Below are 12786 nucleotides of genomic sequence, written 5' to 3' on the forward strand. Positions count from 1 at the left end.
TTTTTGTGGAGTCATTTGTGACATGGATTTTAAAGAATTTGGACAGAAACATTACTTTATCTTCCTTAAAGCTTAACTTAGGCCATTTACCCCACTGGGTCTCATTTTCTCATTTATCTTCTAGCATTCTTTCAGTTGTTTTCAAGTTTTTGCAATGGAGTGTTCATTTTACTGGCTCAGATTTCAAATAGAGAGTTTGTTTTTCTTTCCAACCCACTATATTGCTGAGCCACAAAAAAAAAAAATTTGCTTTAGATTTAAATATTTCCTATTAAATTAGATCCAACTTGGGGAGGAATGTAATAAGCTTCAATAATTTAATTCTGGCTTAGAGGAACAAAACAATATGTGCAGTCAAAAAGACAATACTGAGCATTTCAGTTATGTTAGAACATTACATCTACACAGCCCACAGGTTTTTTTTTTTTTTTGAGGTGACATTGACCAAGGATGTAGAAAAGGCCTTGATGAAGTAGTACTTTTTCCTTTTATACTGCTATTTTGTGCATTTAGCTTGGTTTTAATGGTATAGATAAAAACAGGACAGCTGCTGAAGATAGCATGTTTAAGATGCAAAAGGTATCCACTTCATAATGTGGAAGCTGAATGTATTCAGCATTTGTCATTGCATGTCCAGAAGATCCTTGAAGGGATTGTTAATCCTACTGTAGGTAAGAAGAAAATTAAGAGCCATAGGCTGCCTTACCCTGATGCAGTTGAATTCCCTACCACAAACTGTCTAATGAAGGATTCCACAATGAAATTTGCATCTATTTTAATTGAAAAGGGCAACCTAAACACAAATGAAAAATACTTTCCTTGTACATACCACACTCCCAAAAGCAAAACATTCCCTTAAATATATCAAATTAAGCACAGTGCCATGACTTAATTACTGTTCAGTAATTTTTTGAAAGTATTTGCAAAACCTAATGTGGCCATTTACCCCAAACCTTTATGAGAGCCAGAAATTGTGTCTGAAAGATGGAAGCATGCTGTATCAGCCCTCATGCTTACTGATGCTGAAGAATTAATAAAATAAAGAAACCCTGAAGGTTGGTTTGTGGAAATGAACATGACTAAATAATTCCCTTGATAGATGTAAAGCCCAAAATAAGGATTCTGTATTCTTAACTGCTTTTACAGGATTATTTCTTAAAATATAAGCACATTGGATGAAATAAGGAAAAAAAAAAGAGAACTGTAAAAATGAACATCAGCTATGAACTGAAAAAGATGGATTTGATAGCAATGAATTAAGCCAGGAGCCAGTAATTGCAGACCAGTTAAAAATTGTTAAAGAACAGTAAACCTATGTACAACAAAAAAGCAAACCGTTTTCAAGGATGCTAGAAAGAACAGGATATTAACAACAGAAATTACTATACTGTCACTAATGCAGAAAAAAATACATTGGAAGAAAACTCATGTTATGGAAATACAGCATGCAGTGATAATAGAACATTTCAGCGGAAACTCATGCTAACTACCAAAGTTATGCTTTTTCTTATTAGAGTTGATCCAGATACTCTGTATTTGTTTGTTTGTTTGTTTATTTTTTTTCTAAAGTAATCTTTGGCTTAAAAGTAGTGCATTTTCAAGAGGTATGTGATCACAAGGAGAAGATCCTGGACAGGACGGTTAGAAAGCTAAAATGCATCGATGTTTAAATAGAGTAAACCAAAAGACTGGGTATTTCAGATACACTATCTCAGATAAAGAATATTGGACTGTGGCAGGAGGAGTCAACTAACAGTTAAAGGAAGACCATGGCAATTAATGCCACTTAGGATTAGATTACAGAAAAAGAGATCCTCAAACTGCCTTTACCTCTTTTCTTGTGCAGTTACAGGTTTGACTGATAAAAATAATAGTGCAGAAGTAGATGGCTGTGTGTGCTGAAAGACTCTATCCCCACAAAAGAACTGAAGAAAATAGAATAATGCAAAAATCAACATGGCACATATTTAAATGGGTTAGAAAATGGGTAATTATAGAGATCATGTTGTTAAAGTAAATGCAGAATCTTCACAGAGCATCTTTGTAAAGCAGTCCTGCAAGGATTTTTCCTTCTCTCTGCTAATTACCATTTTTTGCTGCCTGGTGGGAAAGCATATATAGTCATTACTTTTAGGGAAAACAGGCTGGGAGACATAGACAAGCCATTGTTCTGGGCCAACAGGGGTATTATAGAATAAGGTGTGAGCAAACACTGTCAGTACATAGTGAGAAATCATGTCATACATTTGGGATCAGAGAAGGGAGGCTGTGTTTATGTAGTGTGGGATCCTCTCCTGGGCAACAGTAAAGTCTGAAAAAGGTCTGAAACATGGTTTTGCAGGAGTGATGCTGTAGCTTGGTTTAGAGTGCAGTGTTTCTTGGATTTAAAAAAAAAACCAGAAAAATACAACAAAAATACATGGTTTATAGACTGGTTGTAAAACTACCAAGTGTGTACTCTCCACTTCTAACACACTTCAAAAAGCTATTGAAAATCCTGCAGTGGCTGAGAAAAATGCCAGGAAAATGACTCAGGGCTGCAAAACATGTCCTTGTATTGAGAAATTTGGAAAGGAAAAGGTTGGAAGAAAAAATTATTATAGTTGAAGTACCAACAATTGAGAGAGAAATTTGATGAGTATTTTTTAAAAGGGGAATTTTTTTGTTCAATCAGAAAGAAGTTTCCAGGGGTCTTCTGGCTCTTACTATGAGAGCCGACTGTTACCTCCAAGACTGCTTTTTCTTAGTTTCCATTCCCCTGTGTTAAAAGGGTAACTAAGGAAAATGTTTATTTTCAGTGTTTGAGAACACTGGTTGGGCACACAGGCGGAGTGTGGTCATCACAGATGAGGGACAATATCATCATCAGTGGCTCTACAGACAGAACGTTGAAAGTCTGGAATGCTGAGACTGGGGAATGCATCCACACCTTGTATGGACACACCTCCACCGTTCGATGCATGCATCTCCATGAGAAAAGGTGAGAGCTTTGTGCAGAGCTACAGCCACAGCCTGGCCGGGCATTTATACAGTTGTGCTCACTGAAAGTTCTCCTGAGACTTGGGGACCTCATCCAGAACTGAGTGAAACACAAACCAGGCAAAACATAAACCAACACAAGGGAGGAGATAATTAATAGGAGTAGAAGCATTAAAATGCTAAATGAAGAACTGAAAATTGAGTCATGTATTTCAGAAAGTCAGAGTCTGCACTGTTTCAAAGCTAATTATTTGTTATGCCGTGATCCAGTCTCCTGCACTGATTAATACCTTCATTTGTCAATGCTGCAAACTTTTACTCATTTTACCAAATAATCAAATAAGTATTGTCACTGCAGTATTTTATTTAAATTTTAACTGATTATAGCATAAATTTTTGCAACAGTAAACCATGTCTTGATTCAATAAACATTGGCATAGCTCCATTACTTGTCTGTGGTATGGAGTTGTTGACAGAGAGATTGTTGGTTGCATATCTTCTTTTTCAAAGAATGATGAGCTTTTTCTATATAAATTCCATTAATGTGCTTCCGTCTCATTTCTGTTATTGCCTAAAAAACCTTACAGCAGTATAAACTGAAAAAAAATCAAGCAGAATAACTCTTACTTTACTAAAAGTGATATTTCTAAAGATCTTTGTTTATTTGTTATAATTAGTCAACTCAGTTGGTAAAACAGAATGCCTGTAGCACCAACTTGAGCTCACCATGTTCATAAGCTTTCATAGGTAGATAACAACAGTCCACAGAATTTCTCATGTCATTGTTTCGCTGTTCAGGAATTAAGTGCCTTTTTAAATACTGATTGCTAGTTATATCAAATAGACAGGATGAGGATGTGAGTAGAGCAAGGAAGAAGAACACTCCAGTCATCTGAGGACCCAGTTAAAATGTCACACCAGCTAGAACTTTGTTGGCTGGTGCACCAACTCCATCTAAAGTCCCAAAATTAAAATTCAGAACCCATTTATAGCCAAGTGTGATTGTTTTAGTACTTTTATGTCCAATGCTAAGTACAGGAGGGGTTTTCTCATTGCTGCAGGGTGGTCAGTGGGTCTCGAGACGCTACGCTGAGAGTCTGGGACATAGAGACGGGCCAGTGTTTACACGTTCTGATGGGCCACGTCGCTGCAGTTCGGTGCGTTCAATATGATGGCAGAAGGGTTGTAAGTGGTGCATATGATTTTATGGTCAAAGTGTGGGATCCAGAGACAGAGACCTGTCTGCACACACTGCAAGGGCATACTAACAGAGTCTACTCGTTACAGGTATGTGATTTTTATCTGCTGCTTTAGTTTCCTTAAGTAACATTTAAAGTCAGTTTATTTTATCTTGTTTATTAAGTTGTGGGTACCTAGTACAGAATTATATAGACCACAAGAATACAGAGGCATCTGTGATAAACCCCTCTTTCATTTTGTTACACTACTTATATGTTGTCTTAATTTAGAAACTGATTTTTTTTAGAGTAGCATTTTTTTAAAGGACCCAGTACAATAAAGCCCAAATCTCTGTACCAGCAGGTTACATTGTTTTGTGGATTGATGGGTTGTTTGGTTCAGATTTTTTTTTCAAATCTTGCATGTATTTTGGAGCTGTGTTTTTACTTTCCTCAAGAAATTCTAAAGTTATTGTTTTAAATAAATCAGAGTATATAACAATTGACAATGTGCCAAAACCCCTCTTTGATTAATGTTATGATTTATGGAGATCTGTTTATTCTCATTTTCTAGTCCGATTTATGGAGATCTGTTTATTGTCATTTTCCAGTCCTATCTTCCAGTTCTAAACTCTAATTCACATTAAGGCTGAACCTAAAATTTTAATGATCCTATGTAAATCTCTAGCCTTCTACTTCCTCTTCTCTGAGTACAGGCCAGATATACAAGTGTGAGGCTTTTTCAACAGCAACATATTAATGTAGGTGCAGGCTATTATGGTGCTGCTTTGTGGCATCTCTCTGTTGCCCGCCACTTACCCAATAAAGCTGGTAAAGATATACACAAACCTCATGTCTTGGGTCTTCTTACCTTTACTAACCCAAAACATAATTTTGTTCATTCACAGAGTCAAAACATCACTTCCAGGCATCGAAAGGCAAAAGAAATTAATTTCATGCTTGTGCCTGTTCACACCACAATGTCAGGAGTTGAAAACGAAATTAGCAAAGACAGATCAAAATTGGGAAATGGCATTCAGCATGTAACTGCTCTGGTTTGTGACCCAGAAAGTGAAGCTCAGTGCTAGAGAGGTTTTTCATAAAGTGTTTCATATCTCTCCATAATATATTAAATATGAACAAAGTTCCTAATTTGTTTCCTTTCTCAAAAATATGTAGCAAAATTTATCAAAAACTCCAGCTCTTCTCTTATATTCATATGCTGAAGAGAGTTCTCCAGACAAGCAGCAAGCAAGTTAAAAATGCTGTACTACCTACCTACCTACCTGCCTACCTACCTGTCTACCTCTCAGAAATGTTCTGAGGATTTCTTACATGTGGAGCAGTTTGGGAACAGATGTTACTCTACCTTATCTTCACCACTGACTCTTGTTTTGGCTTACGAATATTTATGTTTTGCTCTTATACTGTAGTACTAACTGATCAAATAACTGGGTTGTGTTACACATTGGTATGTTCTGAAACAAATGAGAAGGGGTTGGGCAAGGCAAGCTGGAGGCTACAGGTGTTTACAGGTTTGGAACAGAAAGATTCCTTAAAACTGCCTGGTGGCTCCTGCCCTTTAACCTGAAGTAGCCCCAAACAGCAGAACTCCCATAAATAGAATAATCAAATGGAATAAGCCAGTCCTCCAAGGCAGGTTCTGTTATATCTTGATATTTCCCCATGAGTAGACCTAGTATTTTCCAGAGATCCTTAGGCAGCAGTTGAAGGCCACTAACCATGCTGAGTTTTCTTACTCTTTCTTACCTGCCTTCACAGTAACCCACAGATTCTCAAGGTTCATGGATATCTCACTGATCCAAAATATTGTTTGTTTCACTGCAGCACCATCAATTTATCTTGATGCCCAGCCTTAAACCTTTCTTTGTGGATGCCTCATGAAAAAGGACTACAATTAGTTTGCAGGAAAGGGGGAAAAGAATTGAAAATTCATTACATCAATCAGGTTTAGTTCTTCTTAGGATAGAAAAATATTCTCTAGTGTTCTCAAGTCTGTTGGGCTACTTGGCACTCCTTGTCTTGTTATCTGAAGTCAGATTATTTCCCATCCTCTTTTGAAAGCAGGGGACCCAAAAAAGGGTGCAAAGTCTTATCAATGCTTGCTAGAAGTGAAGTTCTTTTTATGCCTTCCATTCATATACCTGAGGGTCTTTTTTAGTGTATTTTCACCTATGAAAATGCATATTAAAATGCATTTAAATGCATTTCATAAAATGCAGTGCATACAGCACATAAGCAGTCTGTGTGCCAGTCACTCTCCATTCTTTTGAATCTAGGTGCCATGCTAGCCATGTCCGACTGCAGAGATCTAAGATACTAATTTTCTGCAGGTCTTATAAGAAGCAGCAGCCCCAGAGTTCCCTTAATTGGGTTTGTTCTTGCATTATCAGGTACCAGTCAGTCCACATGGACAAGTAGTGTCACGTTACCCTTAAATATAACCAAGATTCCTGTCCAGCTTTCCTTCTCCCAGGCTGCAGCTGTACCTTCATTCATTCCCTGCCAAGTTCAGATCTTCACATTTTTTACTTGACTCCTACACTCCTTGATTTTGGTCAGTTCTACTGTTTCAAATGTCACTCAAATCCTAATGAAAATAGTAAATGCCAGACCTCTCTGAAATGCTGGTATCTCTAATAGTACCCTGAACAAAGTAATAGTATCACTGCCTCAAATTTGTCTCCCTCTTTGTAAAAATTGTAAAAATACAACCAAGACATTCACTGTTTCACATGACTTTTTACTCCATCATGAAAAAAAAATCATATTGGTTAAGATAATTTTCCCACAAATCTGTTTGCTGCTACTTACCATATTACAAAGGGCTTAAAACTACTTGTGGAAATGGAAGTTAGGCTGATTGATCCATAATTCCTCTATCCCATCATCTCCTTCAATAAAAGAAGGAATTGTATTTGCCATCTGAAACTTGTCCATCATCCATGGGTTCTCAAAAATAGCAGCAGATGTCTCTGATACTGTCTTAACTTGCCTTATGTGATTTTGTTCCCCCATTCTAGCAAATCCTTGTACTCATTTGTCATTGACATTACTACTGTGAGCCCACACTCACGTGACTGAGGACTGAGACAAAAAGAAGTTAAATACCTGGCCTCAATAAGTGTTTTCCTTCCCACTGAGGATAAATGAGGGGGTTTTGGCCTTCCTCTTGATGTGCTTGTTTTTTGGGTTTTTTTTTGTTTTTGTTTTTTGTTTTTTTGTTTTTTTTTTTTTTGTTTGTTTGTTTTTTTTTTGTTTGTTTGTTTGGTTTTTTGGTTTTTTTTTTTGTTTTTTTTGTTGTTTTTTTTGTTGGGTTTTTTTTGTTTTGTTTTTTTGTTTGTTTGTTTGTTTAGTTTGTTTGGTGGGTTTTGTTTGGTTTTGTTATGATTCTGGTTGGGACTTTTTTATGCAATGGTGAAATGTCTCTTGCTAGTTTTATCTTGTGTTGTGCCCTGCCTTTCTGGTTTTGTCCCAGTGTGCTCTTTTATCCACGTCTATTGATCTAGTTTCTACTTTTTGTACAATTCCTTGTGGTTTAGCCAAGTGGGTCTCAGTAATTTACAGTACTTGCTATCTTTTACACAGGATAGTTTGTGTCTTTAAGAAACTGCCAACTGTCCTGAACTCTTCTTCCCCTCAGAGAATAGATACATAAAATCCTCATGGGAAGGAGGTCTCAGGATTTTTAAGTATGCCTGCTTGAAGCCCACTAGTTTTATTCTACTGCTTTTTCCTTTTTTTGAGAATTCTGGACTGTTATATTATAGTCACTGTAGGTCAAGTTATTTTCCACCTTTCTGTTCTCTACATGATGAGTCCTCTTGGTCAAAAGAATTTCATATCTTAGCCTGTATGCCTTCCCTACAATGACTGGAAAGTTACACTTCCTTACTGTACACAATTAGGGTTACAAAATAGCTAAATTCCACATTTTTCAATTACATTTCCTTCCATTTTCTTATGTTGTGAGTTTTGTGTAGATGATTCTGGTTTAATGTTGTTGTTCTCCTGCTTGAAGTCCCTCAGACTTGTAAAAAGCAAGGTTGGCTTTTTAACATCTCGCTTAGGAAAAGTACTTTCTCTTACCTTTGCACACTGCAGGGTAGTCAGGATCTGTTCTGGTTAAAGGAGATGCATTGCATTTCAGAGACCAGTGGCTGAGTCTCTTCAAACCATGTCCCTCAAGAGCCCACATCTTCAACAGAAAATTGCACTGACCATGAAGCACCTGCTGTGGTATCAAACATGGCCATCTCTACTGACTTCTTACTTTGTACTATATAAATACGTATAGTATCTATATATATTGCATATAATGACTTAAATGCTTAATAGCCTTCTTTGTAAGATCCCAATATAATTGCTTGTAATAGATTTGCCTTTCTCGTAGTTTGATGGTGTCCATGTGGTGAGTGGATCTCTTGACACTTCCATCCGAGTTTGGGATGTGGAGACAGGCAACTGCATTCACACTCTAACAGGCCACCAGTCACTCACAAGTGGAATGGAACTCAAGGACAATATACTTGTGTCTGGGAATGCTGATTCTACAGTCAAAATCTGGGACATTAAAACAGGACAATGTTTACAGACATTGCAAGGTAAGTTGAAACTATTTTCATGTAAATCAAGCGGCCTACAGTGTTCTGTGCTGCAGATTCTACATAAAAAAAACTTTGAAATAATTATGTACAAAGAAACAAGCACTGACCACTTAAAACTTGAATATTTTTCTGGTGATAGCTGTGTGATCTTTTTCTGAACTAGAAGAACAGTATGTTTTTAATCTAATCCATTGAAATCATTTGCCTATTATAAAAGGCAGATGGTCTGGACTGATAGCAATTTGCTATGGGTATATTAGCCTAATAAGCCACATAAACATGTAGGAAATTACATCTCAAAATAGACAGTCAATGTATTTATTTAGGGGTCACTTGAATGTTTCAAAGCCTCCAGTTTAATTGGATCAGGAGGCAAAGTACACTGTCTGTTGCAATAAATCAAGAGATGCAAGTGGAAGATGTTTTCTTTATTTCAATAAGGAGAAAGATTTATTTTTTTTTCCCCACATGCTAACAGTTGCCACTCAGGAATCATGCACACAAACCCATGGTTGTGTTTCTCCCCACAGAAAAAGGTCTTATGTCATTCTCGTATATTAGATGCAGCAGTGCTGGCTGGAGCAGGGAATTTTATTTCCCTCTAAAGCAAACTGCTGCTTTAACAGTTTAACAAACATATAGTCTTTAAGCTATATGTCAGCATATAACTGTCAGTATTTACTGATGGAGTAAACTCACAATTACACTTCAAAGGGACTTGGAGACTAACTCTTACAGCAGTCATGTCATTATGGATGATTCATTTTTATGGATGTTCAAGTGCATGTTTGCCCAGCTGCTGATATACAGCACAATGAGATCACTGAAACAAAGAAGAAAATACTGGGGGAGAATTTTTGAGAAGCATGGCAAGGCTTCTGCACCTTTTAATGTACAAATCCAGGAGTTATAACAGATAGTTCTCTAATAGTTCTAATAGATGGAAGGAGCTGTGTGCAAATAACAAGGTGTTTATTCTAGATGCAGCACTGTCTGACATTGCTTTCTAATTTATTACAAGTAGAAATGTTTTTGTTTACTCTTACAGGTCCCAACAAGCACCAGAGTGCTGTGACCTGTTTACAGTTCAACAAGAACTTTGTAATTACCAGCTCAGATGATGGGACTGTAAAACTTTGGGACTTGAAAACGGGTGAATTTATCCGAAATCTAGTCACATTGGAGAGCGGGGGAAGTGGAGGTGTCGTGTGGCGAATCAGAGCTTCTAACACAAAGCTGGTGTGTGCAGTTGGGAGCCGCAATGGGACTGAGGAAACAAAGCTGCTGGTGTTGGACTTTGACGTTGATATGAAGTGAAGGGCAGAAAGATTAATTTTTCCAAATGTGTAGATGATGTTCTCCTTTCCCTCCCCCTGGAAAAAAAAAGAAAATAGAAAACATTAAAAGGAAAAAAATCCCTTGTCCTTGGTGGTGCAGGATGTTGCCTTGGGGCAACAGATCCTAAAGACCTACAGACTACGAAGGAGAAGACAAAGATGACAAACTATTACTGACAAGAGAGGCTTTAGCTGTCTCGTCACATAAAAAGTCTACACTTTTGACTGGGGCAGCTTTGCAAAAGTCCAACCTTAGAAATGAAACCAGGTGCAATTAATTTCTTTACTTTCCTCCAAAAGCTTCTTGAGCAATTTGGAGTGAAAACAAAATGTTACAAGTTATCTTACAAAGATCTTGAAATAAGCTGCACAGGTGAGCCTGCTCATGCACCCCTGGGTCACCCTGTGTCCCATCAGCCCCTCTGAGCAACGAGCTGTCCTTTAGCCCTGCTCCGAGCAGGGGGTTGGACAGGACTCCCTCTAAGGTCCCTTCCAACCTCCACCAGCAGTCAGTGGCTGACTTTCAAAAACTGGAGAGCATCTGCAATGAGAAAACAAACAAAAACAAAGAATCCATTCCTGGTGTGGAAAAGCTAAAATATTACTGTGAATTGTTTTGTACAGTTTTATCAGAGCTTTTTTTTTTTCTTTATTCCTCTTTTTATTTTTTGCCAACCATTGCCAATGTCATTCACAGTATTAGCCTCTGTTTAATCCATTTGCTGTTGCTTCCATCTACACTCTTCAACACATAAGTTGCTCTGAGGTGGCAAGTTGTCCTGGGTTTTGAGAGTCCTCTGATGGATTTAATTAATAATGCTGGTGCTAGAAGTAGGTCTTCAATTACGGGATTGTTGTCCCACCCCTGTACTGTATTCCCAGTGGCCAAACTTATTTATGCTGCTAAATGAAGAAAGTAAAGCAAATTATTATTTTTTTTCTGCTGTGACGTTTTAGTCCCAGACTGAATTCCAAATTTGCTCTAGTTTGGTTACAGAAAAAGACTTTTTGCCACTGAAACTTGAGCCAACTGTGCCTCTAAGAGGCTGAGAGTGGAAGAGTTTCAGACAATTAAGAGTGAAGTTTGCCTGCAAATAAAGAATTGAGTGTGTGTGCAAAGCTTATTTTCTTTTTTCTGGGCAAAATTAAAACACATTCCTTGGAACAAAGCTATTGCAGCCTGTTCTATGGGGAAATTTTTCTTTGTGAGGGCTGTGGTGAATGGAATGAACATACATTTAAAAAAAAGTGACAAATTTCTAAAAAAATATTATAAAATGCAAAAATTAAAATAAAGTTGCTGGTCAGTCTTAGTGTTTTACAGTATTTGAGAAAAAAATGTTGCAGTTATTGCTGGGAGGAACTGACAGAGCAAAAGCGTACATTTTTGTAAAGATGTCACACACAAACAAAATGAGAAAAGAAAGAGTCAAATGGTTTGCCTCATTCTCCAAGAGCCTCTCCTCAACTCAAGATGAACTGTGAAAGTGGTTTAACACTGTATCCTTGGCGATCTTTTTTCCTCCTTTTTTATTTTTTGTTTTTGTTTTATTTATAGTCTGATTTAAAACAATCAGATTCCAGTTGGATGATTTTAGTTATGTAACAACCTGAAGTGATGGAGGAAAACAACCTTTAAAGGGATTGTGTCTATGGTTTGATTCACTTAGAAATTTTATTTTCTTATAACTTAAGTGCAATAAAATGTGTTTTTTCATGTTAGTATGTCTTTTTAATTTATTTTTATTTTCTAGTTGTTAATTTAATATTATGTATCCTGTGAGGGGTAAAGCAGGTCAAGTTGCTCATCTTTCTGGTACATGCTAAAATATGTCTTGGGGAATTTTTATATAACCCTTCCACAGGTGTGTGAGTGTCCTCACCTTCAGTTACCATGTAGGATTTGTCATGTGGGTCTGGCAAACATGCAGGAAGGACATTCATTCCTCACAAGGAACATGTCAGGACCTTGCTCTGGGCGGGGAGGCAGCAACAGAAAGCTGCTAAAGTACCTAAGACTTATTCCGATAGCATCTCATTACTGCATCTTAAATTGAAACCTGATGTTTATTATTTATTGATTTCAATCAGTTGATTGCAGTTGACAGCAAAAAAATAAATCTATAAATACAACTAAAATCGAAGTTTAGGATCGTAGGAGAGCCTGAAATAAAACTTCAGAATAAATAATAACATCATTCCACATCAGTCCAACAGTAATTTTATCAGAGCCTTGAAACCAAATCATCATCTGTCTCAGAAACTTAGCACTTGAGTGTCAAGTTCTGTCTCAAATCTCCTTGACCAAAATAATTGTTTTCTTCTGTGTAAGCTTTTCTTTCAGGGCATAGCATTTGCTTGTTTGTGACAGTTTTCCCCTGTAGAAAGCTGTCATAAAAAAACTGAAACAAAACAGTAGAAGAGGAAATGCATGGATAGAAAGGAAAAATATTTATATACTTACACATCTAAGACTATGTGCAAACAGGATTTAATTCCAATCCTTACATTACACAAAACATGCAATGGTGAAGGATCGTGCTTCCATCTGGCCTCTGGAGATTAAAAAGCCATCCAAACTGACTGAGCAGCTCCAAATTGTAAAACTCTGTTCCTTGGGTTGGTGCTTGAAGAGAAAAAGCTTGCAGCAAGCACTGACAATAT

At 37.1% G+C, this 12786-nt stretch overlaps 1 protein-coding gene across 3 annotated transcripts in view; it reads left to right on the top strand.

Annotated features, from left to right (window-relative positions):
* Positions 1–11844, top strand: part of FBXW7 (F-box and WD repeat domain containing 7) — a 104106-nt gene extending 92262 nt beyond the window's left edge. For all 3 annotated transcript variants that reach the window (XM_062492906.1, XM_062492907.1, XM_062492908.1), the window contains exons 8-11: positions 2799–2980; positions 4041–4266; positions 8572–8782; positions 9834–11844. In XM_062492906.1, coding sequence (XP_062348890.1) covers positions 2799–2980; positions 4041–4266; positions 8572–8782; positions 9834–10102 — 888 coding nt within the window. In that variant the 3' untranslated portion in view covers positions 10103–11844. The remainder of the gene's footprint in view (positions 1–2798; positions 2981–4040; positions 4267–8571; positions 8783–9833) is intronic.
* The last annotated feature ends 942 nt before the right edge of the window (positions 11845–12786 follow it).

The sequence above is a fragment of the Cinclus cinclus genome, chromosome 5, assembly GCF_963662255.1.
Source record: "Cinclus cinclus chromosome 5, bCinCin1.1, whole genome shotgun sequence".
Lineage (NCBI taxonomy): Eukaryota > Metazoa > Chordata > Aves > Passeriformes > Cinclidae > Cinclus > Cinclus cinclus.